Source organism: Plasmodium berghei, assembly GCF_900002375.2.
Source record: "Plasmodium berghei ANKA genome assembly, chromosome: 12".
Lineage (NCBI taxonomy): Eukaryota > Apicomplexa > Aconoidasida > Haemosporida > Plasmodiidae > Plasmodium > Plasmodium berghei.
Genome location: NC_036170.2, coordinates 1,159,630 through 1,185,078, shown reverse-complemented (window position 1 = coordinate 1,185,078; position 25,449 = coordinate 1,159,630). Strand labels below are relative to the sequence as shown.

Below are 25,449 nucleotides of genomic sequence, written 5' to 3'. Positions count from 1 at the left end.
GGGAAAGCCACACAAAGTTTGAGTGTGCTATAGATATTTTTTTTCAAATGTGCAAACAAAAAAATAGTAATAAATAAGTGTAAATAAAATATGAGCAAATTATTAGGTATTTAGACACATTGTTCGAAACAATAATTTAAAAATAAAAAAAAATTATACATTTGCATTCAAACCATACAAAAAAAAATCACCAAGGGCATTTATTTTTATATCTTTTTTTGTAACTATAATTCGATTTGTGTAGTATTTCCATTTTAATGGATTGCCCTTCAATCTCGGAACCTATTAAGGGCGTGATAAAAAAAATTATGAACAGTCAGAATATTTTCACCAATATATGCACTGTATTTCCGAATTAATTTGAGTACATATATTTTATAGTATATCAAAACAATGTGAAAATAAAAGTGTTTCACAATTTTTATCTTCATCTTACCATCATATTTATCAATCGCTTTTTGAGCATCTTCTATACTTTCAAAAATACAAACTGCTGTTCCCTATAAATAAGAATATTCAAAATAAATATTTGCACACAAGAAAGCGAATAAATTCATATGCATATGCATATGCACATACACATTATATTATTTTTTTTTTTTGGTGAACTAGCTGTAATAAATTAAAAAAAAAAAATTACATCCGATCTATCCGTATGATCATAGTTTATCCATGCGTTTACAACTTTGCATACATTAGTAAACAATTCCTACAAAACAAAATTGAAATTAAAAAAAAAAAATTATAAGCTTAGTTTTGTAAAAAATATATTAGACAATAACCACATTATTATCACTCATAACACATATATATATTACATGTGTAAACATTTATTTTATACCATTAAATCATCTTTGGTAATTGTATATTCCAAATTGGATATTTTAACTCGGGCATGTGAAGTTCGTTCCATATCGTTCCTCATGTTATCGCGATTCTTTCGAAGGGGTAATGAAGATATGCATATTATGGGGTTATTATTTATATTATTTTTATTTATTTATTTATTAATCGTGCATGTATATATATACATGCTCATTTATTTCCTTGTATTTGTATTTACTCTATGTTTATTTTTCCCATTTTGTTTATTTATTCGGCTGTAGTGGTTATTCGTTTTATATCCAATATTCTATATGAAAGTAGAAACATAAAAAATAATAGCGGAAGCGAACAAAAAATAGATTAAACGAAATATTCATATATATGCAATGGTTAGAGGTTTCTCAAAGGATCCTCAAATATATGGATATATAAATAAATTGCAATCAGGTTTTTTGTTATTTTATTTTATACATTGGAACGGTCATATTTACCATGCGATCTATTATGTTTTCTATGTTGACGATCGTCTGGAAAAATTAAACATAAAAAAATTGTATATATACGAATGTATAGAGAAATCCCAATATTATATGTACATGAAATAAATTTATAATTTTTAATCTCTTAATTTTTGCAATAAAACAAACCATTATTATATCTCCGAAATTCTCTCATTCTTATTTTATGAGAAATTAAGAATAATAAAAAAAAAATGACAAATATGCATGTAGTATATAATATGGATAATTTGCATAATAAAATGGATAAATTATATTTGCCAAATTTTATAAAACTAAATAAATATAGCCAAAGGATGAAAAACTAATTTAAGAAATTTATTTTATTAAATAATATAAGAATAGATGTTATGCATATTTTTTTTTATAAACATCATGTATGGAATAAAAAAAAAGCATATCGGGGAAAACGTCGTTAAATAATGTATATGAATAAATATATATGTACAATATTGTGATTTCTTAACTATTAAATTTTCAATAAATGGTTAAAAGTATAACAACATTTTAATGGAAAAAATTATATATCAAAAAATAAAAAATTATTCCCCTGAATATATATAACGTTTATATATATATTTATAAATGTTTATAAACGTTTATGTAATGCTTATATATTTGTGCATATGTACTTATTCATTAACTAATACGCTTATTTATATCTATATATGTATGCTCTATTAAACTTTTTAACACACCCAATAGATATGACACTATGAAAAAAAAAAAAGTAGTAAAATTAAAGGATGAATATGTGCCCAAAGGAAGTTATAGTATACTTACAAAAATATATAAAGCTTAAGAATGTTTATAATTATATATATGTTTTCATTGTTTGTTTTATTCTTGTTTTTCATTTCTATTCCAACTTCTATGATTATTTCCCATTTTCAGTAAGTAAGGAAGCTCTATTAACTAACATTTTTTTAGACACAAGCCAAAATGAAATTACAAATTTAGAGTCCCAACATTTTCACATAGTCACTAATTGTATTAGCAAACTTCAAAAAAAAAACCTTCAAACTAAATTGAAAGGTTTAAATGTATGTTCACAAATTAGCTAAAGTTTTGAAATAGTTATCGTATATTTTTATTGGCAATATTTATAAATTTGTTCTTTAATTTTTAACAAGTTTCAAAATGATAAAATATATGACCATTTATTTTTATTTATAAATATATAGGATTTGCTTAATCATTTAAATCAATGCAGTGACGATGAACTTAACAATGTATTCCCAAGTTTTGTGAATATTTACAAAAAATTAATATTTCATCCAAATTGCAATATCAGAGAAAGTAATCATATATTTTTTTTTTTTTTTTTTTTTTTTGACTATATATTGTGTACTTATAAATAAAGTTTTTATATTCATGCAATGTGATATAATATCAATTATATATATATGTATATAATGTGTATTTTTTTAATTTTTTGTAGGTTTAAATGTTTGCCTCCAACTATTTATTAAAAGAATAAATAAGAGAATAAAAAGACATTTACAAACATTGTTTCCTCCTTTGTTTGTTTCAACTTTTGATTACAATAAAAATGTAAATCAATATATTTTATATTTATGTTTGATAAACTTAGGGTTACATATTATATAGAGACACAACTAAAGTCCTATAACTTTTTTTTTTTTTTTTTTTTATAGGTTAAATATATATCAAAAGAAATACTTACTCTAATATTTCCAAAGAAAGAATTAGTAAATGAAGAATTAATAGAGGCAGATAAAAAAAATATTGAAGAAAAAAAAAGAAAAGAAAAAAATGTAAATAAAATAAGAATGCAAAAAGAAAATAAATTATATCAAAATATAAAATCTTTAAATGTAAATATTACTAATTTATATAATTGTTTAAAATATATAAAAAATGATTTAGAGGAAGCTGTAACATGCAATTTAAATAATACAACAAATAATGAAGATTATGATAGTACTGTTTATTTGTTTAATGTTTTATGTTTTTTTCCATCTTTTATTTATATACTTGTAAAGAATATTAAAAATAATATTGAATTTGAGAAAATAGTTGATAATGATAATACTAATGAATTTACTAAAAAAATGAATAGTGTATTAAAAGACAAAATAAAAAATGAATTTTCATATTTTCATAATATGTTTCAAACATTTTTTAGACTTTTAAATAATGTTTACAAAAATACTAAACACAATTTAAAATTAAGAAAAATAATATATTTATCAGTATATAATATAATATATATATTAAAACAAAACAAAATAAATTATTTTGATCTAGATGATAACGAATCAAATTTAAGTATTTACAATTATATATGCTGTATATTAAGTGATAAAGAAGAATATATTTTAAAAAATATTAATCACATTTTGTTAATGTATTTTTATTCTGAAAATAATAAAATGATAAATACACATTTTTTGAGAAGCTATTTATCATTAGTTAAACAAAATAGAGTATACCAAAATGATATATTTAATTTTAACATCCCTTTATTTATTTATATATTTCAAAAAGAATATATCCAACAAAATTTTTTTTTCTTTTTTTTTCTTTTTTATTTTTTATTACTAAATAAAAAAAAATCGTCATTGATAATATATTACGACATCTTCCTCTATTTATGTGATATTTTTAATCCATTTTTACAAAAAAAATCGCAAACGTTGACAAATATACATGACCAGACTGTGGAACATAATGTAGAACCCGATAGAGAACAAAACGAATGCAAATCTACAAAAAGAGAGTTAGAAATATTTGAATGTTGTAATGTCTTAAGAAAAAATATATTTATTTTTCCACTTGAAATAGTTTTAATACAAAAAGGATTTTCAAATTATAGTTACTGCTTTAAAAACATGTGTATATATGATATACTTGAAAATAGTTACTATTGTTTTGATATAAAACATTTAAAGAAAACAGAAAAAAACAAAAATAATGATAATAAAAAAAAAACAAAACTAAAAGACTTAAGAAAAAATATAGAAAAAGAAATTATCGAAGAAAATGATTTTATAGATGTATTCACACATTTTATAAGTTCATTTAAAAGTTTATATGATGTTTTATTAATTGATATTCTTGATATGTTAGATTTTTATATTTCTAAATTATTTGAAATAAAAAATAATGAATTTTTAGAGAATGAAATATTATTAGAAAATAAAAAAGAAAAGACTAGAAATGATGAAAAAGGTTATATATATAATGATGGTATTAGTTTTATTTTAAAATTATTTTTAAAATTAAAAGATTTAACATTTGCAAATAATAATAAACATATTGAAATAAAAAAATCAAACAATACTCAAGAACGTTTCATAAATACATTTAAAAATGTGTTTGATTCTATTTTCAATTTGATTAAACTAAAATATTATGAAATAATTCCAAATTTAGAAAATCATTTTTTTATTCTACAATTTATTTGTAATAATATTAATGGTAAAAATGAATATTTTACAAGTTTGATCAAAATATTAAAAAATTTTGAAAATATAATACTTTCTGAAAATATTGAAAAAAACATATATTTTTCTCTTATTCGAATTTGTTTAAATTTTATATATTTATTTTATGAAGAAAATATTAAAGATCATTATATATTGGCATCTGACTTTATAAAGGTGATAAATTAAATTGTTTATGTTTGTTTTGTTTTTCATATTTTCTTAATCATATATATTTATATTTGTATTATTTTATTTTATTATTTAATGTAGATATTAGTAGATTCCCCATCGAATAAGGAAAATTTAGAAATGAAATTAAAAGTGTGTGTAGAATTAATAAATTTTATGAAAAGTAAGAATAAAAAATTTCTTAATATTGAAAAAACTGTTTTATCAATTTATGATGAATATATTTCTATTCCATCAAATTTAGAAAACCATATAAATATTGACAGCAATATAATTAGATCTTTTTATACAGCATTATATATTGACTTTTCAAAAAATAATATTTTATTTGGAAATAATTTTTACAATAATATATTATATATATATAAAAATAGAATTATAAAAAATAATATATTTTGTGAAGATAATTTTATTGAATTTTTTTTTAAAATTTTTGAGAAAACAAAATTTAATATTTTCAAATATGGAGTAGACAATTTCGGACTTATAGAAAATGAACCTGATTATAATAAATTAAATGATTTATATTTATACTTTCTTTTAAATATTTATTTAAAAATAAATCAAAAAGATGTTGAAATATATTGTAGAAATTTATTTTCACATTTTAAAAAAGAATCTATTTATTCTTGTCTAATTGTGATGAAAAATATTTTTAAATTCTTTTCAACAAATTGTGAACATAATAATATAGTTAACTTTTCTAATACTGAAATAACTGATTCTGAAATAAATAGTGACAAAACATATGAACATTCAGATTTATCAAATATATACGATTTACAGTTGTCTTCTACATATTATAGTGATGATTGTTCTGATAATTGCACAAACAACTACAATATTATTTTAAATCATAAAAAAGTAACCAATGATTCTCAAATTTGCTATTTAATTGGATACGTAAATAATGGGATAGCAACATGCGAATGTTTCAAATTTGAGAAATATGGCGAAAATGAGGAAATGCGAATCCACTTGGAAATGCAACGAAGCGATGTCTTAAGCAATATATATATTAATCGATTTATAGAGTTGTACAAAATATATAATAATATAGAATCATTAACTATATATGATATAAAAAACATTACTTTTTTATTGTATAATGAAGAAATAAAGGAATGTTCTAATTATTCAAATATGGACATTGTAGAAAATATGACAAGTTTAGACATATTTTATCATTTTATTTATCAAAATATTGAACGTGAAGAATTTGTTTTTTTCTTATTATCTTTAAAAGAAGAGTTAGAAAAAGATAAAATAAATAAATGTAGTAAATTTGAGTTTTTTTTTATAATATATTATTATTATATTAAAAAAAAAAAAGGAAAAAAAAAATACATTAAAAATGTAAACACTCAAGATATAACAATTTCAGATATTATTTATAATATGAAAATTGTTAAGAATTATAAAATTTTAAATATATGTAAATTTTTATTGAAAAAACTTAAAGGAAAGACAGAACATATAATAGATCAAACAAATGATACGTTTTTAGAAACATTTTCAAACGAATTAATAAATTTTAAAGTAAATAATTTATACCAATTAAAAATTAAAATATTTTTATTTAAACATTGTGTAATAAATTATATAAACAAATACAACTATTGTATAGAACCAAAAGAAATAAGCAAAAATAAAAATAGCAAACAAAATGAGATAAATAATGTGGAATTTTACAATGATCAAATAAATAAAATAAAAAAAATTATTCCAGAAAAATTGCATACTTATATAAATAAAAATTTTAGTTTAAAATTATGTGAAAAGAATGAAATCGGAAGTTTGAATTTAATATTTCATTTGGTATATATTAGTAAATATGTTAACAATTATAACTTATTTAATTTTCAACTTATTAAAAATTTTACTAAAAATATAAAATATTTATCTCTAAAAAATTATGATATATATTTTTATGCTACATATTTAATTATTAGTAAAGATGAAGAAAAAGACATGAATTTTTCAGAAATTCAGAATTCAAAATTAGAAAATTTATGTGAAAATGCTCAAGAAACAAACGAAACAAATAACAATAGCTTTTTTGAAACAAACAAAATAATGATAAAAAGTTGTCTAAATAATTATCTTTATTTTTTAAATGAACATTACAAAAAAATATGGAATAAACAAATTTATTTTTACAAAAAAAAAATAAAAAGTTTAGACAGTGTGTTAGGAAATAAACTAAAAGGTGATAAAAAATTTAAGACAAATAAATTAGGAAAAATGAAAAAAATAAAAGAAAATGATATTTCAACAAAATTGACAGATACTATTTTTGGTCAAAATAAAATGGGGTTACATTTTCTAAAATTTGTAATATTTTTAATTACGAAAAAGGAAAAATATGAAATAATTCAAGATGAAAATATTATAAAAAATTTAATAAAACTTGTTTATTTTATATTGTCTATAAATCAATGTAGAAATTCATTTGCTCATAAAAAATTAAAATTGATAAGTATAAAAACTTTAAAAGAGTTGTTTAAAAATTTCCCACAATATTTAAATGGGACTAAAAAAATTAATTTCCTATCTTTATATTTAGATATTGATAATTATAAAAACATTTTTAATAAAAATAATAAATCATTATTGTTTTTTGATAAAATAATTGAAAATGATATAACTAATCAAATGCTACAAATAATTAAAGGAAAAATATTTGATATATATCTAAATACATACTATTTATATATATTAGTCTTAAATATAGATAAATATAAAAAAAACACAATATTTATTAATAGAATTCTAAGTATAATATTATTAAATACTATATTGGTAAAAGAGTTACATCAAATTAAGAAGAATAATCCAAAAAATTTTGAAATTTTGAATGCATATTTGTGTATAGACAGAAATTGTCAAAATGAATTTTTGTATTCTTTTTTCGACTCTAATATGGAGAAATATGAAGAATTAATTATAAAAAAAATAAATCATAATAACGAAAGCGACAACAACGAAAGCGACAACAACGAAAGCGACAACAACGAAAGCGAAAAGAATGGCAATCTGTTGTCCACAAAAATCGAAAATATAATATTTGGAACACAATTATATATTCATAAAACTGAAAGTGATTTCTTTAGTGAACACAATTATGTAAATAGTGGAAAATTTTCAAAAATTGAAAAAACAACTCACAAAATTGTTAATCCTTTAAAAAAAAATGAAATATCTGTAGCACATTCTCCAAATGATGAACTCAATATCAATCAAACTCATAGTAGGTTTGTCGATGATGTTGAAAAAAGAGAAATTGAGCATGCGCAAAGTTCGCAAATCTCGAAAAATGGTCAGATTTCGCAAAGTGGCAACACGGGCAATTTTGGTAAAAAAGGGAAAAAGACTAACCCACTATTTTTATTAAAAAGTGGAATTAAAAACCCCTTTTTAATGATAAACCTAGATAAGAGCATTTTAGATTTATATAAATTTTTGTTAAAAAGGAATTATTTGAGCATACTATTATTTTTAGTAAATATATGTCTTTCTTCTGAATATTTTATATATGATTCTGAATTATACAAAAACTTTTTGATATATTTAGAAGAACATGGTGTTGATATTTATAATTTTTTAGAAAAGTTCGAGAGCATTGATAAAAGAAGTTGTATGTATAGTGATTCGGATACAAAATACGATTTAAAACTCATCAAAAAAAATGAAAAAAAAATGTATATATTTTTACTTACTATAAATCTTTTACTTCAATTAATTGCAGTTTATCCAACTGAATCTATAATGGCAATAAATGAAAATAAATTATTAGAAATAAAAAATATTAATGAACTATATTTATCAAATTTAATTATAAACAATCAAATAAATGAATTAGAAAATATTTCAAAAAATTATATTAGCACAACATATTATTATGATAAATTTCACAAAACCCTTACTTTTAAATTTAAGATAACAGAAGATGATGATTCTCAAAACATCGAAGGTGTCACTGCCAAACTTTCTCTAAACTTCATGCCAAACTATCCATTCTCTGTTTTAATTATAAATGACAAGATTGAATCCCTCGGTATGTTAAAAAAAATAAATAAATAAAAAAAAAAATAAAATAAAAAATAACAAAATAAATTTCCACCTTTCCCCCCATCAGACAAACGAGCCCCTATACATAACTCCATAAAGAGCATGTACAAATATGCCAGGATAGGAAACATAAATGAAATATTTATAAAGTTTGATAGCCTTATGAATAGTTATTTCCAAAACAAATCGCAGTGTAATATCTGTTTCATGATATTATATGATAAAAAGACTTGTGATAAAGTATGCTCAAAATGCAACACATCTTATCACAGTCACTGCCTTCATAAGTAAGTTTCTTTCCTTCATATTTCTTTTTTATTTATTCATTTTTCTTGATCAAATATTCATTTATCTTTTATTATTTTGTTTTCCTTTTATAGATGGTTTTTAACATCTCATAACACAAAATGCCCATCATGCCAAATTCAATTTAGCTAATTAATGAACAAGAAATAAGCAAAAAGTGAACATTAATGAAGCATATGTGCACTATTTTTAATGTGTTTATTTTGTTTTTATCATTATTAAATTTGTTAAAAACAGAAAATGAGAGTCACTTTATAATGAAACTTCCATTTCCCAAATTGTTTTCGTGGCATATAAATTTTAGCAAATTTTTCAAAAAAAAATTATATAAATCGCTATAATCGAGACACAAAAAAAAATGGCTAACGTTTTAGCAGAAAAATGATAAAGATCATAAATAAAAAAAATTTGCAAAAAGTAAAAAAGTTAAAAATGCATTATCAAATAAAAGATTCTCAAAATGGAAATGCATATATGTATTACTATATGTCTATATAAATGGGAATAATTTTTTTTTTTTTTCTTTTCCATTTAATATTATATCAAAAAAATTGACAAAAAAATAAGTATGCACCTTTTGCAAACACAAGGTATTTTGATAAGCTAATTTTTATTTCTAAACATGATTGTGTAAATAAAATAACTATTTATATATTAAAATGCAAGCGAATTAAAATATGATTTTGTTTATGTTTCAATATATAGAATGGAAAATATTAAAATAAGGAAAAATTATATTAAATTTGAAAATACACGATTTTTATTTCCTTAACCCCCATATTTTTACATTATTATAATTATGTAAATTCTTTGAATGAACGAATATTTTGAGTATATACTCGATTTGTAGTTGTAACTGAACATGCTTGATTTCTACAATATTTTTTATTATTTGGACTTGAAAAATCGGGTATTGATAAATTACGCTTAACTCTTATTCCTTTAATTAATTCATATGATTGATCAGGAATAATTGTATGAAAACTTGATCTTTTAAATTTATTTATTTTTTTAACTGACTTTGTTGGAGAAGTATAATAAGTAGTACTGTCGTCATAAAATGAAACTTCTTCATTAGTTTCCATTACATTTTTTTCTTTCATATCATTTAATACTTTTATACTAGCTCTTTTAATAAACCCATTGGTATTTTTATGTTCATTTGCATATTTGTCAGCAAAAATAGCAAAAGATCGTCTTCCGCTTTTTTTATACCCACCCAAATTTTTAAATGTATCATTAATTAATTTAAAAATAACTTTAGCATATTTATCATTAGATTTACATAAAAAATGAGAAATCATTGTTGTTGTAAGTAGGTTTTTTTTTCTTTGTTCTATTTCTCTAAATGTTTTAATTCCTATATAATATTTTAAACAATGTACATACCAATTATATACCCCTATACCATCTAAATTATCAAATCTGATATCAGCAAACCAAGGGTGTGATAAAGCATCTGCTGCTGTTATTCTATCATTAGGATTATATTTTAACATTTTAACTAATAAATCGATTCCCAATTCATCTATTTTACCATTTGTTATTACGTTTAATGCATCTTTTCGATTCTTTATTTTAATATTAAAAAAATCATCTTTAAAAGGATAAAAACGAGAATCGCTAAAATATTCTAATTCGTCATTATTGGGCTTTCCCAAAGAATTTACTATTCTGATAATTAAATCGAATTCGGTTACCCCTCGAAATAATGGCTTACCTATTATTAATTCGCAAATTATACAAGCTGCTGACCATATATCTACATTTAATCCATATTGAAAATCTCTATCATTAAAACTTTCGTAATCCTTTTCAAATGCTTCATCCCCCATATATGCATCATCACTCCGTCTCCCTTCGCTACATCGCCCACTTCCATTTTTGATACTTCCATTTTTGATACTTCCATTTTTGATACTTCCATTTTTGATACTTCCATTTTTGACACTTCCATTTTTGACACTTCCATTTTTGACACTTCCATTTTTGACACTTCCATTTTTGACACTTCCATTTTTGACACTTCCATTTTTGACACTTCCATTTTTGACACTTCCATTTTTGGCACTTCCACTTCCACTTCCACTTTTGTTTACCCCGTTTTTTCCGGATCGCGTTTTGGATCTGTCAAATTTCGAGAGAAGAACTTCCAATGGCCTATAGTAAATAGTGCAAACAGTGGGCGTCATATCGCCATCATTTTTAAGCTCCCTACATAACCCAAGATCACCAATTTTTAATAAATATTTATTATTATGTGTATATTGTAGCATAACATTTTCAGGTTTTAAATCGCGATGGCACATTTTATTATTATGTAAATAAGCTAATCCATTTAGTAATTGAAAGGATAACCATTTTGCTTCTTTTAAACATAAACCGGCTTGATTTTCACTAATTTTAGTTTTTTGAATTAATTTTTTTAAATCCCCTCCATCACAATATTCATAAGCAGCAAATATAAACTTCTGATCGAGTGATAATGGAACCATATCTATTTTAACTTGATGATGATAATTCGATGTATAATGTTGTAATATTTGTCTATTAATATATTCACTAATACCTTTTTGTCTATCAATTGTTACATCTATTAATCTTAAAATATTTGGATGCCGTCCTATATTTTTTAAACAACTTAATTCTCTTAATGTTGTACAACTAATACCTTCTTCATTTATTGTCCTTAAATCATCTTTAAAAAATTTAATTGCATATATATTTTTTCGAAAAAAAATAAATTCGTCAGTATAATAATCATATGGTAAATAATTTGTATTTTGATATAGATCACTATTATTATTATTATATTTTACTACTTTCCCTTTATATACATCACCATATGTTCCCCCTCCTAATTTTTCCTCTAATGATACTGTCGAATATATATTGTTAAAATATATTTTACATTTAGTAAGTGTGATTCCATACATTTTGTATACAAATGTGGAATAAATTTTATAGAAATATGAAGCGTTTGCATCTATACAAATACTTATATATACACAATTTTTATTTTTATATTATTCTATATAATTAGTCAAATTTAAATATATATGTTACTACATGTCTTATGGATATATACAATCATTTTATCATTCTAAAATTAAATGTATATTTTTCATGTATATCAAACAATATTGTACAAATTCCATACATGCATATAGTACCCATGATACTAATATATAATGAAATGGATATTTGCTTCTTTTTTTTTTTTTTTATTGATTTGCGTTTCTTTATTTAAGCTTAAAAAAAAAGAATGGTTTGTATTTTGAAGGGCAAGCTCAAATTTGAATCACAGCAGATTTATAATAGTGTAATATGATAAAAAAATGACGGAAAATATTAAATTGATAAAATTAGCAAATAATAAATAAATAAAAAGTGAAAAAGAAAGAATAAAAAATAATATATGTATACATATATATAATCAATGATATACAACTTTTATATGTGCATAACTTTCTCTATCCACTTAATGCAAAAAAATGTCAGAAGAAATTAGCTATTTCACATTAGTATGTGACTTATATTATTCGTTGTGTATCCATAAAAATGTGGATGGAAAAAGAACATGATAGTATTGCCATTTATGCATGCACAGAACATATTTAAGCTTACACCAACAATACATTTATGAACAAAATTGTGATAATAGGGTATACATATTTATATGTACATATGCAATATAAATGGATAAAATATATTCTAAGATCAAACAGAGATATAACTAATAAAACATATGTATTAATTCGTAAATAAATGAAATTAAAATCCAAGAAGAAAACGAAATTAAAAAAAGTGATAAGGTCAATAAAAAATGATATTCAAATGTAAACAAAAAAATGAGTAAGAAAATAATACAAATACTTAAGGGTTTTTGACAAAAAATAAAATGAGAAAAATAAAAGGAAAAAAGGAAAATATTAGACGAAAAAAAATGTTGAAAGGAGAAAAAACGGTCCTTAAAACATTTTTTTCCCATATATAATAATTTATTAATAACATATAATATGCATAATTATGAATTGACATTTCAATAGTTTGTATAAGTAATATTTTAATTTATAAATTACATATTAATACAAAAACAAGTTTTGAAATGTGTATTCTCATATTTTCCATTTTGGAAAATTAGCACCTTTTATATCGTGTGTGTAAATAAAACATATGCTCGTAATATGTGACTTAAGGATGCACTATGTATGAAAATATGCACGAATATATATGATCTAAGATTATATACTATGTGCAAAAATTCTTAATTTTAATATAGTTGAAAAATAAGTCATATTTCTCTCATAGTATTAAATTTGTTTTTTAATTAAAATTTTAATTTTTCTTTAAAAAATATAATAAAAATATTAATAGCTAATAAGTGTGCTTGCTTTAGCAAGGTTGCAAAATCAGTAAAATTGGGAAATAGACATAACATAGTATAATATTCATGAAATATTTTATGAATTAAAGAAAATTAAAAAAAACATTCATAAAGTGAGCAAATTTATTAAAAAAAAAAAGAAAAAATGAATAATAAAAATATAAATGAATTATCAATTATACTAAACACAAATTACGAAAAAAAAGAGAAAAAAATAAATTAGTGAAGTATTAATAAAATGTGTATTTCATACTTAAAATCTTATACATTTTAAGAACTAAAATAAAATATATATGCACACAAATATATGTATATATACCTGATTGGTAATATAACGAGTGTGCTTAATATTACACAATTCTTTTTTAAGTATATACGAAGCCTATTTAAAAATTATAATATTTTAAGTAAAATAAATCGGGTACTTAGCGCGTTTAATTTTTAAAAAAATGCCTTGAATGCAATGAGGAAATCATATAAATATATTATATACGCCTTTGAAAATTAATTAAGGATGCTAAGATATATTATTTTAGAGAAATATCAAAAGTGTAAACTACATAGCATACAACTATAGTTATGACTTGTAGTATTTTTATTTACACAAAAAAAGTAGAAATATAGAAAAAAAATTATTATCGTTACACATATCCACATTATAAAATATTGATAATTCTTTGAAATATTCCACTTTTCACCTCGCAAACAAATGCAGTATCATTTTGTTTTTTTTATTTTTTTACGAAATTGTATAAATAGCATTATTCGTATAATTAATTATTTGTTGAATTTTTTTTTGTATATGAAGATCCACAAACTACATATTTCCAGGCACCTTCAATTATTTATATTTAAAATGTAGGAATATTTTTCATAAAAAAAAAAATAATATATTTTTTCTTAAGGTTTACTATTTTTTTCTCGCATATAGAGATATACCTTTCTTTTATTTTGTAATGAATTAAATTTCATAAAATACAGCTTGTTAATTATTTTTTATATTTAATAAATATTGAAGGGCATACATGTAATATGGATTATAGGAGTAGTGTATATAGGAGAATATTTTAGTGAAAAAAAAAATATATAAATGTCTATAAAGAGGGAGATAAAAAAAAAAGGGATAAGAATAGTTTGATAGTAAGGTTAATAATTTTTTCTACAGATAAATTATGTTTACACTTTTTATAACATTGTTTAAGAAAAGAAAAATGAAAAAAAATATATACAATATAAATTATATAACATTTTTTTTATGAATATATTGCTTAAAAAAATGTATGATTATTATTGTGAATATTAAAAACCCGTTATAATTTCATTTAATATAATATAGCTATATATTTTTTTTTATGGATAAATATGTATGAACGTATATAGCTATTGTTTGTCCGCATCTTGCCGTTCAAAATATTTATTCTTGTATTCTTATATAAATTTATTAACAATATTTGTATGCCCCCAAATACTTTGTGAAATTGTCTGAACCGACATAAAATATTATACATATTGTATATTTTTAAGCATAAACAGCCAAAATACAAAAAAAAAAAAAACATATATATATAATAAAATAAGGGGGACACACAAATAACAAAGTACCAAAATAATTAAATATTATTATGAGGGTTGCCAAATCAAGTTATACAGAACTCGCTGTATTTTTCAATGTCATATTAAAAATATTTTACTATAATACAAAAATAATAATAGTTAGCTATGTGAAATACTGAAAAATATGAGAATATGAAAGTTGTGAGCATATGAACTGTAATTTGTACACCGGAAATACAAAAAAATATATTATAATAAAAATAATAATAAAATCAATATTGAAATTTTTTAAATAAAAAAATATTAATAAAATAATAATAATTTTTTTTAAATAAAAAATAATAATAATATCATAAAAAAGTAATACATACATAACACAAAGTAGATACTTTATAAAAAACAGAAAATAAAAATAAATCAACCATTCAATTGTTTTTGTTTTACTATTTTTTTGTTTATTTATTTTCGCTCATTTTCATTTTGTTTTTTTATCTTATAAGTTAAAGAAACATAATGATTATATAGTATGAAATCAAAAAAAAAAGGTATGTTACATAAAAAGTTAAAAAACCAAAAGGGTGTTAAAGAATTTTCTTATGGCTCTTTTAAATATAAAATCGCTAAAATTTACGCGAAAGAAAAACAAATTTTAAAGAAAATTCAAGATGAAAAGCTATCACCAGAAGGTTTTTTGGAAGAAAAAGGAAACACCCTAAAAAAAGATAAGCAATTGTGTTCAGTTATCAATAATGATATTTCTAACGATTTTAAGAATGCGAAGGAATTAATTTTACAAAATGGAGGAAAAGGTCTTGGAAATCATGATAATGACGAATCTGAGCAAACAATGGACGAAAAATTACATCAGCCAGACTTGAAAAAAAGTACTAAAGTAAAGCGAAAAAATAGTCCCCTCGATGAAGAGATACACAATGATTCAAAACTTTTACATAATGAATATGAGATAAAAAAAAAAAAAAAAAAAAAAAAAAAAAAAGCTAAATTACTACCTTTTGTAAAAGATGAAACAAAAAGCAGCGATGAAAGTGCAGAAAGTTATGAAACATACGAAGAAAATGAAAAAGGTGAAATTATAAAACACGGAAATGATAAGAAACACAAAGAAAATGAGGAAACAGAAGTTCTCGTTAAAATTTTGAACATTATCATAACAAAAAATAAAATTAAGAATATTATAAGGAAATATTTTGAAAATGGATTTGTAAATTTTGTCAGTTCAAGTATGATAAGATATATTATAAGAAAAGCAAAAAAAAAAATAAACATTCTTACTGTAGAATCATTTCTAGTTAAAAATGTTGATATTAACAATTTAGAAAGCACTATTATTACTAATAAAAAGGTTGAATCATTCAGGGATTATGTTTTTTCTCGACAAAAAATAAAAACCATTGAAAACGCTTTAGTGCAAATATGTAAAATATTACCTGAAGATTTTAATAAAGAAAATTTTCATAAAGAGTTTGAAATAACTCAATTTGAATACCTAAGATGTATAGAAGTATTATGTACATATTTGCTAAAGAAAAATGATGAAAATACAAATGCTTATAAAAAATATAAAACTATGGATGTATTTGTTAAGCAAATTTTGTACAAATATATGAATCAATCTTCTGATGATGAAAATGTAATGAAGAAAGAGGATAATAAAGGCAAAAAAAATAAAAAAAAAATAAAAAAAGACAAAGGAGATGAAAATAAAGATACCATTAGCTTTATAAATAATACCAAAGAAAACACAAAAGAAGACGAAACATACGAATTCAAAGAAAACAAAAATGAGAATGAAGATACTATTTTATATAATCTAAAAACATTGAATACTAAGAAAGAAAAAACAAATATATGTTCAAATATAAGAAATTCACCACTCGATGAAAAAGCGGAAATAAAAAATAATTATAGTAGTTTAGAAATTTTGAAAATTATAGATAATAAATTTAAGAAGAGAGATTTAGAAATTAGTAGCTTAAAAAAATCTATTGAATCAATTGGAAGTAATATTAAGTTATTGTTGCAATTTAATGAAAATTCGAATGTAAATATAAACATGTTGAAATCCGTAAGTCTAGATAAAAATAATATTCACAAAAATTTAGAAGGCATTTCAAATGAAATGTATAAAACAGAAGATAGTCATGTTTGGTCCCAAAATTCGATTGAAGGAATTTCAACATATCAAAATAATACTCAATTAGAAGAAAAGACAAAATCGTTGAAAATAAATAAAAATCATACCTCTAAAAATATTAAAGATGGGAATAATAGTAATATTATGATGAATGACAAAAAGGAAATGAATGAATATAATAATTTTTCTCAAACCAATATATTAATAGGAAATGAAAATAAGGATACAAATCGCAAAATCGAAAAGCTTTTAATTCCCAATTTTACAGAAGAAATTTCCAATGTAAAAGGAAAAAGTGAATTAGAAAAATTTAAAGAAAATGCATATAAATTTATTAAATTAATAAATTCTAATACTGATTTTGAAAAAAATATGAATGAAAATGATAAAGGGAAATTAAATATTATTTTAAATACTATAAACATAGAATTTGAAAAACTTTTTATAATGATGACTGATAAAAAGTTTAGTGTAAAACAAAATGATAAATCTATATATACATTAAATAATGATAATAGAAAATTAAAAGATCAAGGAGTTGATAATAATGTATCGGGAATAAATATATCTGTATCCCAACCTGATTTGGTTGAATTTAACGAGTTAAAAGATATAATAAAAAAGAAAAAGAAAAAAAAATCAAAGAAGGGAAATAAAGAAATAAAAGACGTGGAAATTCTTAATAATGATTCAAACAAAAAATCTATAACTCCTAATGAATTATTATGCTTACAGGATGGTCAAATTAACTTCCAAAAAAAAAAGAAAAATGATGATTCTAAGAAATTATTAGAAACTAATAATTTAATAGAGCATGATACAAAGATCGAATTATATAAAAATCAAATGGGAAATAAAAAGGGAGGTGGCATTTTAGATAGCTTAAATTTTTATATGAAAACAGAAACTATGCATAGTTTAGATGACAGTATTAAAAGAGAAGATATCGAATTGAGCAAAAGTGAAGATAACGACTTATTATTTAAAAATGAAAATGATAAAAAAAAAAAAAAAAATTATTTTCAAGAATATATGAACCATTGCAATAAAAATGTAAAAGGAAAAAAAACGAATTCTGATAATTGTAACAAACCCAACTCTGATGAAAGTATAAAAAAAGATAAAAAAGGAAATTTATACAATTATTATGAAAATTATAACAAAGCCGATTTATGTAGCCAACTTACAAATGAAATAATAAATTTAGCAAAAGAAAAAACAAACTTAGAAATAAGTCAAACATTAGAAATGTTTAATGATAGCAAAAAATTAGAACCAATATTATTTACTAACAAAGTAAGTAGTGATAATACTACTGCGGCGAGTGTTAAGATTAGCGAAATGAAATATGATAAAGTTAATCAGGATGAAGATTTAAGTTTGAAAAAAAATATAGAGATAGAAAAGGAAAAGGGAAAAGAAAAAAAAAGTAAAAATAAAACAAAAAATAAAAAAGAATCCAAAGAAACAAAGGAAAAACATGTTTATAATAATAATGAATATATTTTAAATGACGAAAATGACAAAATAAGTGGAAGCTCAACAGAAAGTGGTGATAGCGTAGTTTACAATTATAATATATATGATGCGATTTATGATATGAACGAGCAATTTTCAAATGTAGTTAAAAGTATACACATGGATCAAAATATTACCAAAGTTGAAGTAATAAATGAGAATGAAAATGAAAAAAGAAAAGATGTTATTATCGAAAAAAAATATAAAAAGAAGAAAGAAAAAGGGAAAAAAAAGAAAAAGGAACGGAAAAGGAAAAGAAAAGATGATATAAAAAAGAAGAAAAAAGAATCACGTGAAGAAAAAAAAAGACTTAAAAGGGAACAAATGAAAAAAGAAAAGAAAAAGGAAAAGAAAAAAGAAGAAACCGCTAAAGAAAAAAAAGGAACCGATAAAGAAAAAGAAGAAACCATTAAAAAAAAAGTAGATAATACTCAAAGCGATGCATTATTAAAAAAGAAAAAAAAAAAAAAAAAAAATTCTAAAGACAAACTAAAAAATAGTGACTACAATTTTATTGACATTGGATCAAATGAAGAGAAAAAGAAATTGTTGAATAGGAAAATGTGTATATATGATGAGTATATAACTCAAGAAAAAGCTATCAAGGGTATCATCAGCAAGAAATATATTCGGGTATGTGTTTTTAAGTTTATTTTTTTTTTGTGAGCCATATATTTTATTCTAAGGTGTCAATCACACAAATTTTACAATTTTGTTAAACTTGATATTTTTTTTGTAATTTTTCATTACATTTATACTATTTCCTTTTTTTTAACATCGTGCAGGGCATAATAAACATTCGAAAATTAGAATACGGGTATATCATTCACGAAGAAGAAAAAATTCACATAGAATCAAAAGAAGATTTGAACAGAGCAATTGATGGAGATGCTGTTGTTGTAAAATTAAAAAATATAAATGATAATAAAGATATAGTTAAATCTAATAAAATTACTGGAAAAGTTGTATATATTGAAGAACACTATGGATCAACTATACAATATGTATGCATATTTCGAGATAAAGTAAAAGATAGAAAATATAATGTGGCTATTCCATTTAAAAAAAACATTCCATTAATTCAAGTTCGAAATAACCATATTAAGGAATTTATGAAAAAATATAATATTGATGATATAAGTAATCAATTGATATATATAAAAATTTTTCAATGGAGTCCTACTGAAAAATTTCCAGAAGGAAAAATTATTGAAATTTTAGGGCAAAATGATATTTTCCATAATATGCAAAATGCAATATTATTAAATCATAGTTTAAATTTTAATTTAAAAGATGCATTAGAGGATCAGTATTTAAAAGATTTAAAAAATAAAGATAATTATATAAATATAATAACAGACGAATTAAAAAAAAGAATGGATCTAAGACAAGAATGTGTATTTACCATTGATCCAGAAACAGCTAAAGATTTAGATGATGCTATTAATATTTGTAAAATTAACAAAAAAATTATTATGAATTCAAATTATTATATTAAAATTATGCATAATTTAATGTGCCATAATGGAGAAATTGATGAAACACTTTTAGAACAAAATTTATCCCTTTTTGTAAACAACGATAAAGAATTTTTTTCGAAATTAAAACAAAATGAATATATTAAAGAAATTGAAAATATTAAACATGAAAATTTTATGAAAGAAAAAATAACAAATGCTAATGAGAATCAAAAGGTATTCGAAATAGACAACTATGTAGATGATAAAGTAACCAGGCAAATAGAAGGAATAGAGAAAAATTTAACAAGAAAACAACAAATTGAAAAATATAAAAAAATGGTCATAGAGAGAAAAGGCTTTACTAATGATGAAGATTATTATGCTAGTATAAAAAATGAAAAAATGTTAAAAAGAAAAAATGGAGAAGATTCTCATAAGAAAAAAAAACTAAAGAAAACAGAAAAAAAAAAAATCCAAAATAATACGGGTATAGCATCCAATACTGATATAGAAACAATCATATATGATAATTGTAAAACAAATAAGAAATTTGTTAATTTTAATACCAACAAATTTGATAAAACAATGATGAATAATGATTTCAAACAAGTTAGAAACATAAAAAACCTTAATAACAATTCTAGAAGCAACAGTAATAATGAAGAAAATCTCGATGAGTACAGTCAGTTTACTAAAAAAAACAAATCTATTACTATACAAGAAGAAAAAAATAAAAATTTAAATAATATGGATGACAATTTTAATATTCAAAAATTGAAGAAATATAATAATAAAGAAAAAAATATTTACAAAGAAAAATTTGAAAAATCATTTTTGGACATTTCGTCTAATCAGGGAAATAATAGTAACGAAAGTGAAAATGGTGAATTTTTTGATAAAAAAAATGATTTTAATTTGTTTGTTAAAGATGGAAATAATGATTTTTCTTATTTAAATAATACTGTAAATAAAGATTGGAATACGAATAAAATTAGCACTCAAATTATTGGTGTTAAGAAAATCTCAAATAATGAATTTTTTTCCAATGCAACAAGTCGATGGAATGATGATACTAGCCAAAGTAGTATTAATGATATCGGAATGAATGAAGAAAATTTTGAAATAGGAAAAGTAAATACAGTTGGGAAAGGTTTGAAATTTTATAACACATCTATGCATAGTAAAAACATTGAATGTTTATCTAATATCTCAAATAACGATGGGAATAATAATGATAGTAAAAAAGGAAAAGGAAAAAATAAATATGCCTACATTTTCAAACAAAATCGAAATAAAGATATTGGATCAGAATTATATAAAGATACTGACAATTATTGTGCAAAATGTAAAAAATATATAACAATAGATGATATAATTAAAAGTATGAATTCTGAAAAATGGAGAAAATATAATTTATATGAAGTAGGTGTGCATATAACTGATGTATCATTCTTTGTTAAAGAAAGCACATCCCTTGATATAGATGCTCGTAACAGAGCCATGACGATATATTTAACACATACATGCTTTCCAATGTTATCAAGAATATTGAGTGAAAATTTATGTAGTTTAGATCCTATAAACAATCGTTTATGTTTATCAGTATTTTTTTATATGGATAATTCTGGAAAAATCGACCACAACACTTTTTTTATTAAAGAAACTGTAATAGAAAGCAAAGTAAAATTTACTTATGAAGAAGTTCATTCAATTGTTAGTGGTTATGTGCAATTAAAAAAAATAATAAATAAATTGAAAAAAGACGAAAAAGATGCATTTTTTTCGAGAAATACAAATCGTGAACAATCTGATAAAATTTCTCAAGATCCCGTAGAAGTTAGAAAAGTTGGTAGTATTGTAAGTAATTTTTCTAAAATGGAAAATGATAATAGACTTGTAAAAAATGAGCATAATGAGGAATTTATTAAAAATAGTAGTAGTAATGATGATATTAATTTGTTCGATTTTAATGAAAAAAAAAAAAATTATTTGGATAAAACATCTACAAACTGTGATAATAATGAAAAACAAACAACGAAAAAAAAAGATACCAATAATAATGAGAAAAAAAGTAATAGCCTTTATAAAAGGTTTTTAAATCTCCATTTTTATTCCAAAAAAAAGAATCAAAGTGTTGTAGATGTAGATTCAGATAGCGAAAAAGATTTACCCTTTTCTCCTTCCTCAATTACAAATATGATAATTGACAAGAATCATAATACTACTACTACTACTACTACTACTACTACTACTACTACTACTAATAATAATAATAATAATAATAATAATAATAATAATAATAATAATAATAAACAAAAGGATTTAGAAACACCTTTTGAAAGCGATATTATCATCGAAAATAAAGGAAAGGAAATGTATAGCTCGAGTTTTAACTTTGAAGAAGAAACAAATGTCAAGAAAAAAAATGGGGGTATCGTCATGAGAAAATCAGACCGAAATAGAATAAATGAAAAAGTTTTAGAAAATGAACAAGTAAGAAAAGGAATAGAAGGAATTATAAAAATATTCAAAAATCTAAACAATAAAAAACATAAATTATCACAAAAAGAGATAATTAATATTACAAAAATGTTATATGATATGTATAAAATAACTAAAGGTGCACGAAGTATTAGAAGAAAAAATGGATCATTGTTATTTAATAATGATAAAATAAATTTTGTATTATCAAATTCTTGTAGTCCATTAGGAATAGTAAAAAAAAAAAATACATTTGCAAATTATATGATTGAAGAATTAATGTTAAGTGCTAATAAATTAGTAGCAATACGTCAATATTTTAGTAAGTATCGAGATGTATCTATTTTTCGGTCCCATAATTCAAGTGATTCTCTTAATGTTTCTGATATAATTGAATTATTAAAAAAACATGGAATATATTTTAAAGTTAATAGTTTAGCACATATATTACAATTTTTAGATGAAAAAAAAAATAATTTTAAAAAAAATAAAGAAAAAACAAGTATTTTTGAAACTGTTTGTGCATTTGTTAAAAAAAAAATGGTTCGAGCCGAATATCATACATATAAATATATAAAAGATAATGATATGAGTACATACCATTATGCTTTGTCTTTTCTTTTATATACTCATTTTACATCTCCTATTAGAAGATATCCAGATATTCTTGTCCATCGTATTATTAAAAGAATTATTAATGATGAAAATCAATTAAAAGAAAAATTATGTACAAGTCAGGAAATTCTGAGTATTGTCGAAACACCTAATGTGGTGAGTTTGCATAATAATATGAATTTTTATGAATTTTTTTATTTTTGTACCATTTGTTGAATTGCTTATTCTCCCTTGTTTATATTGGGTCACTTATTTTATTATAATTTTTTTTTTATTATTTCTTAGGGTATAATTGAAAACATTTGTGAAAATTGTAACAAATGTAAGGCAAGGTCAAAGAAAGCACAAATGGATTGCGAAATTGTAAAAAAAATTTAATTAATTCATTATTCAATGCATGTGTATATCTGTTTGATGGTTTATAATAATATTTCATAGAAATTGTATGAGTTTTTGAAAAGCGTTTTAGATATATTGTTCGCGTTTTCCATTTTTTTTCATCTTTTTGTCTAGGCATTTCTTTGTTTGTACTTACAAAAACACGAAACCCCTGGATATAATCGAGGTACAAATATTATCTCATAGTAATAATTATAGGTATATTGCATGTGTATATAAAACTTGAATAATATTTATAATAAAACTATAATTCCTTTTTTTGTAGGAATAATTATGGATATACAAAAAGACCGAGCCTCGATATTTTTCAAATCCTTTTCTTTTGAAAATGTAAAATAAAAACTAGAATCACAATTTTAATAAATGCGAATGATCAAATTGAAAACAAAAAAATTACAATCCTCTTATTCTCAATTTTGAAATTATATCCCAACTTTTTTTTTTTAGACTTTATTTTTTACGGGAACTGACAAACATCATCACAAAATAAACAAGGCGCATTTGGTAGATTAAATTAAAATTTTTTATTTTTTTAAAACTGTATGTGCATGTGGATGTTAAAATATTTTTGCATTTTTTTTTCCAGAAATATTTGTGCAACTATACTATTCAAGCAAATGTAAACAAAGAAGAGGTAAGTACAAATAAGAAAATCAAGGAGTTAAAATCGTCTAATTACTGCGTATTTGCATATATTTTATAATAATAATATATAATTACCTTGTCACATTTTTTCCCTTTCTTTTTTAGTTCACACTTATAGTTTATAAGCAAGATGCAAAAACAGTAAAAGTGCGAAAAGTGTATAAGGTATTAAAAAAACGATATTTCATTTTATAATTACATCAGTAAACTGTTACATTGTAAAATACTACATTTTTTTATTTATGACTTATGGATTTTGAGATGCACTCGTGTGTATACTATAATACTTTGCTACATTTTTTTTTGCTATTTTATTTTTTATAGCGATTCGATTATATCCCCTTATATCTTTTCCCGTTGAATTCAATGCCACCTTCGTTTTTCTTGGCCGTTGCTTTTTCAAATAAATAAAAAAAAAATATACGAATAGTCAAAATGAGCATATAAGAATGAATGCACCTATATATAAAGTTTATAAAATATAGGGATGGGGAAATAGCGAAAATTGTATGAAAATTATACGAAAATTATACGAAAATTTTTTATTTTTTTTATTTTATTTCTTTATTTCGCTTGCTTTATTTGTTTATTATCATTTCCGAAATATAATTACAAAAATATTCACATTTACTTAGTGTACCCAAGATGAATAAAAGTTCCATTTTGTTTTTAATAAAATCATTTTTTTTCATAAAATTTGTTTTTTAACTAGTTTGCACACAAGTATTTGTTTGGTTACTATTTATTTTATTTTTACACCGTTTTTGGAGCTTTCATTTAGTTTTAAGTTCCATATCTCGTTGTTCGTACATTTTTTATTTTTCATTTTTTATTTTTCATTTTTCATTTTTTATTTTTCATTTTTCATTTTTTA

At 21.8% G+C, this 25,449-nt stretch overlaps 4 protein-coding genes across 4 annotated transcripts; 2 read left to right on the top strand and 2 right to left on the bottom strand.

Moving 5' to 3' along the window:
• Positions 1-187: 187 nt before the first annotated feature.
• PBANKA_1230500 (RNA and export factor binding protein, putative) lies at positions 188-1,500 on the bottom strand (the record flags this gene model as incomplete). The annotated part of the gene is made up of 7 exons (XM_034566379.1): positions 188-282; positions 437-500; positions 641-709; positions 842-937; positions 1,064-1,132; positions 1,297-1,352; positions 1,473-1,500. 7 exons carry the CDS (start codon positions 1,498-1,500, stop codon positions 188-190), a joined length of 477 nt encoding a protein of 158 aa, XP_034422982.1.
• A 558-nt stretch (positions 1,501-2,058) lies between these two features.
• Positions 2,059-9,493, top strand: PBANKA_1230300 (zinc finger protein, putative; the record flags this gene model as incomplete). The annotated part of the gene is made up of 8 exons (XM_034566378.1): positions 2,059-2,116; positions 2,238-2,386; positions 2,528-2,642; positions 2,785-2,897; positions 3,002-4,969; positions 5,066-9,041; positions 9,123-9,342; positions 9,436-9,493. 8 exons carry the CDS (start codon positions 2,059-2,061, stop codon positions 9,491-9,493), a joined length of 6,657 nt encoding a protein of 2,218 aa, XP_034422981.1.
• A 665-nt stretch (positions 9,494-10,158) lies between these two features.
• PBANKA_1230200 (cdc2-related protein kinase 5) lies at positions 10,159-12,297 on the bottom strand (the record flags this gene model as incomplete). Its single annotated transcript, XM_034566377.1, has 1 exon — positions 10,159-12,297. The coding sequence occupies one exon, from the start codon at positions 12,295-12,297 to the stop codon at positions 10,159-10,161; it is 2,139 nt and encodes a 712-aa protein (XP_034422980.1).
• A 3,531-nt stretch (positions 12,298-15,828) lies between these two features.
• PBANKA_1230100 (ribonuclease, putative) lies at positions 15,829-24,986 on the top strand (the record flags this gene model as incomplete). Its single annotated transcript, XM_034566376.1, has 9 exons — positions 15,829-19,608; positions 19,761-23,687; positions 23,817-23,894; positions 24,045-24,096; positions 24,196-24,260; positions 24,378-24,434; positions 24,517-24,564; positions 24,681-24,740; positions 24,900-24,986. 9 exons carry the CDS (start codon positions 15,829-15,831, stop codon positions 24,984-24,986), a joined length of 8,154 nt encoding a protein of 2,717 aa, XP_034422979.1.
• Positions 24,987-25,449: the final 463 nt, after the last annotated feature.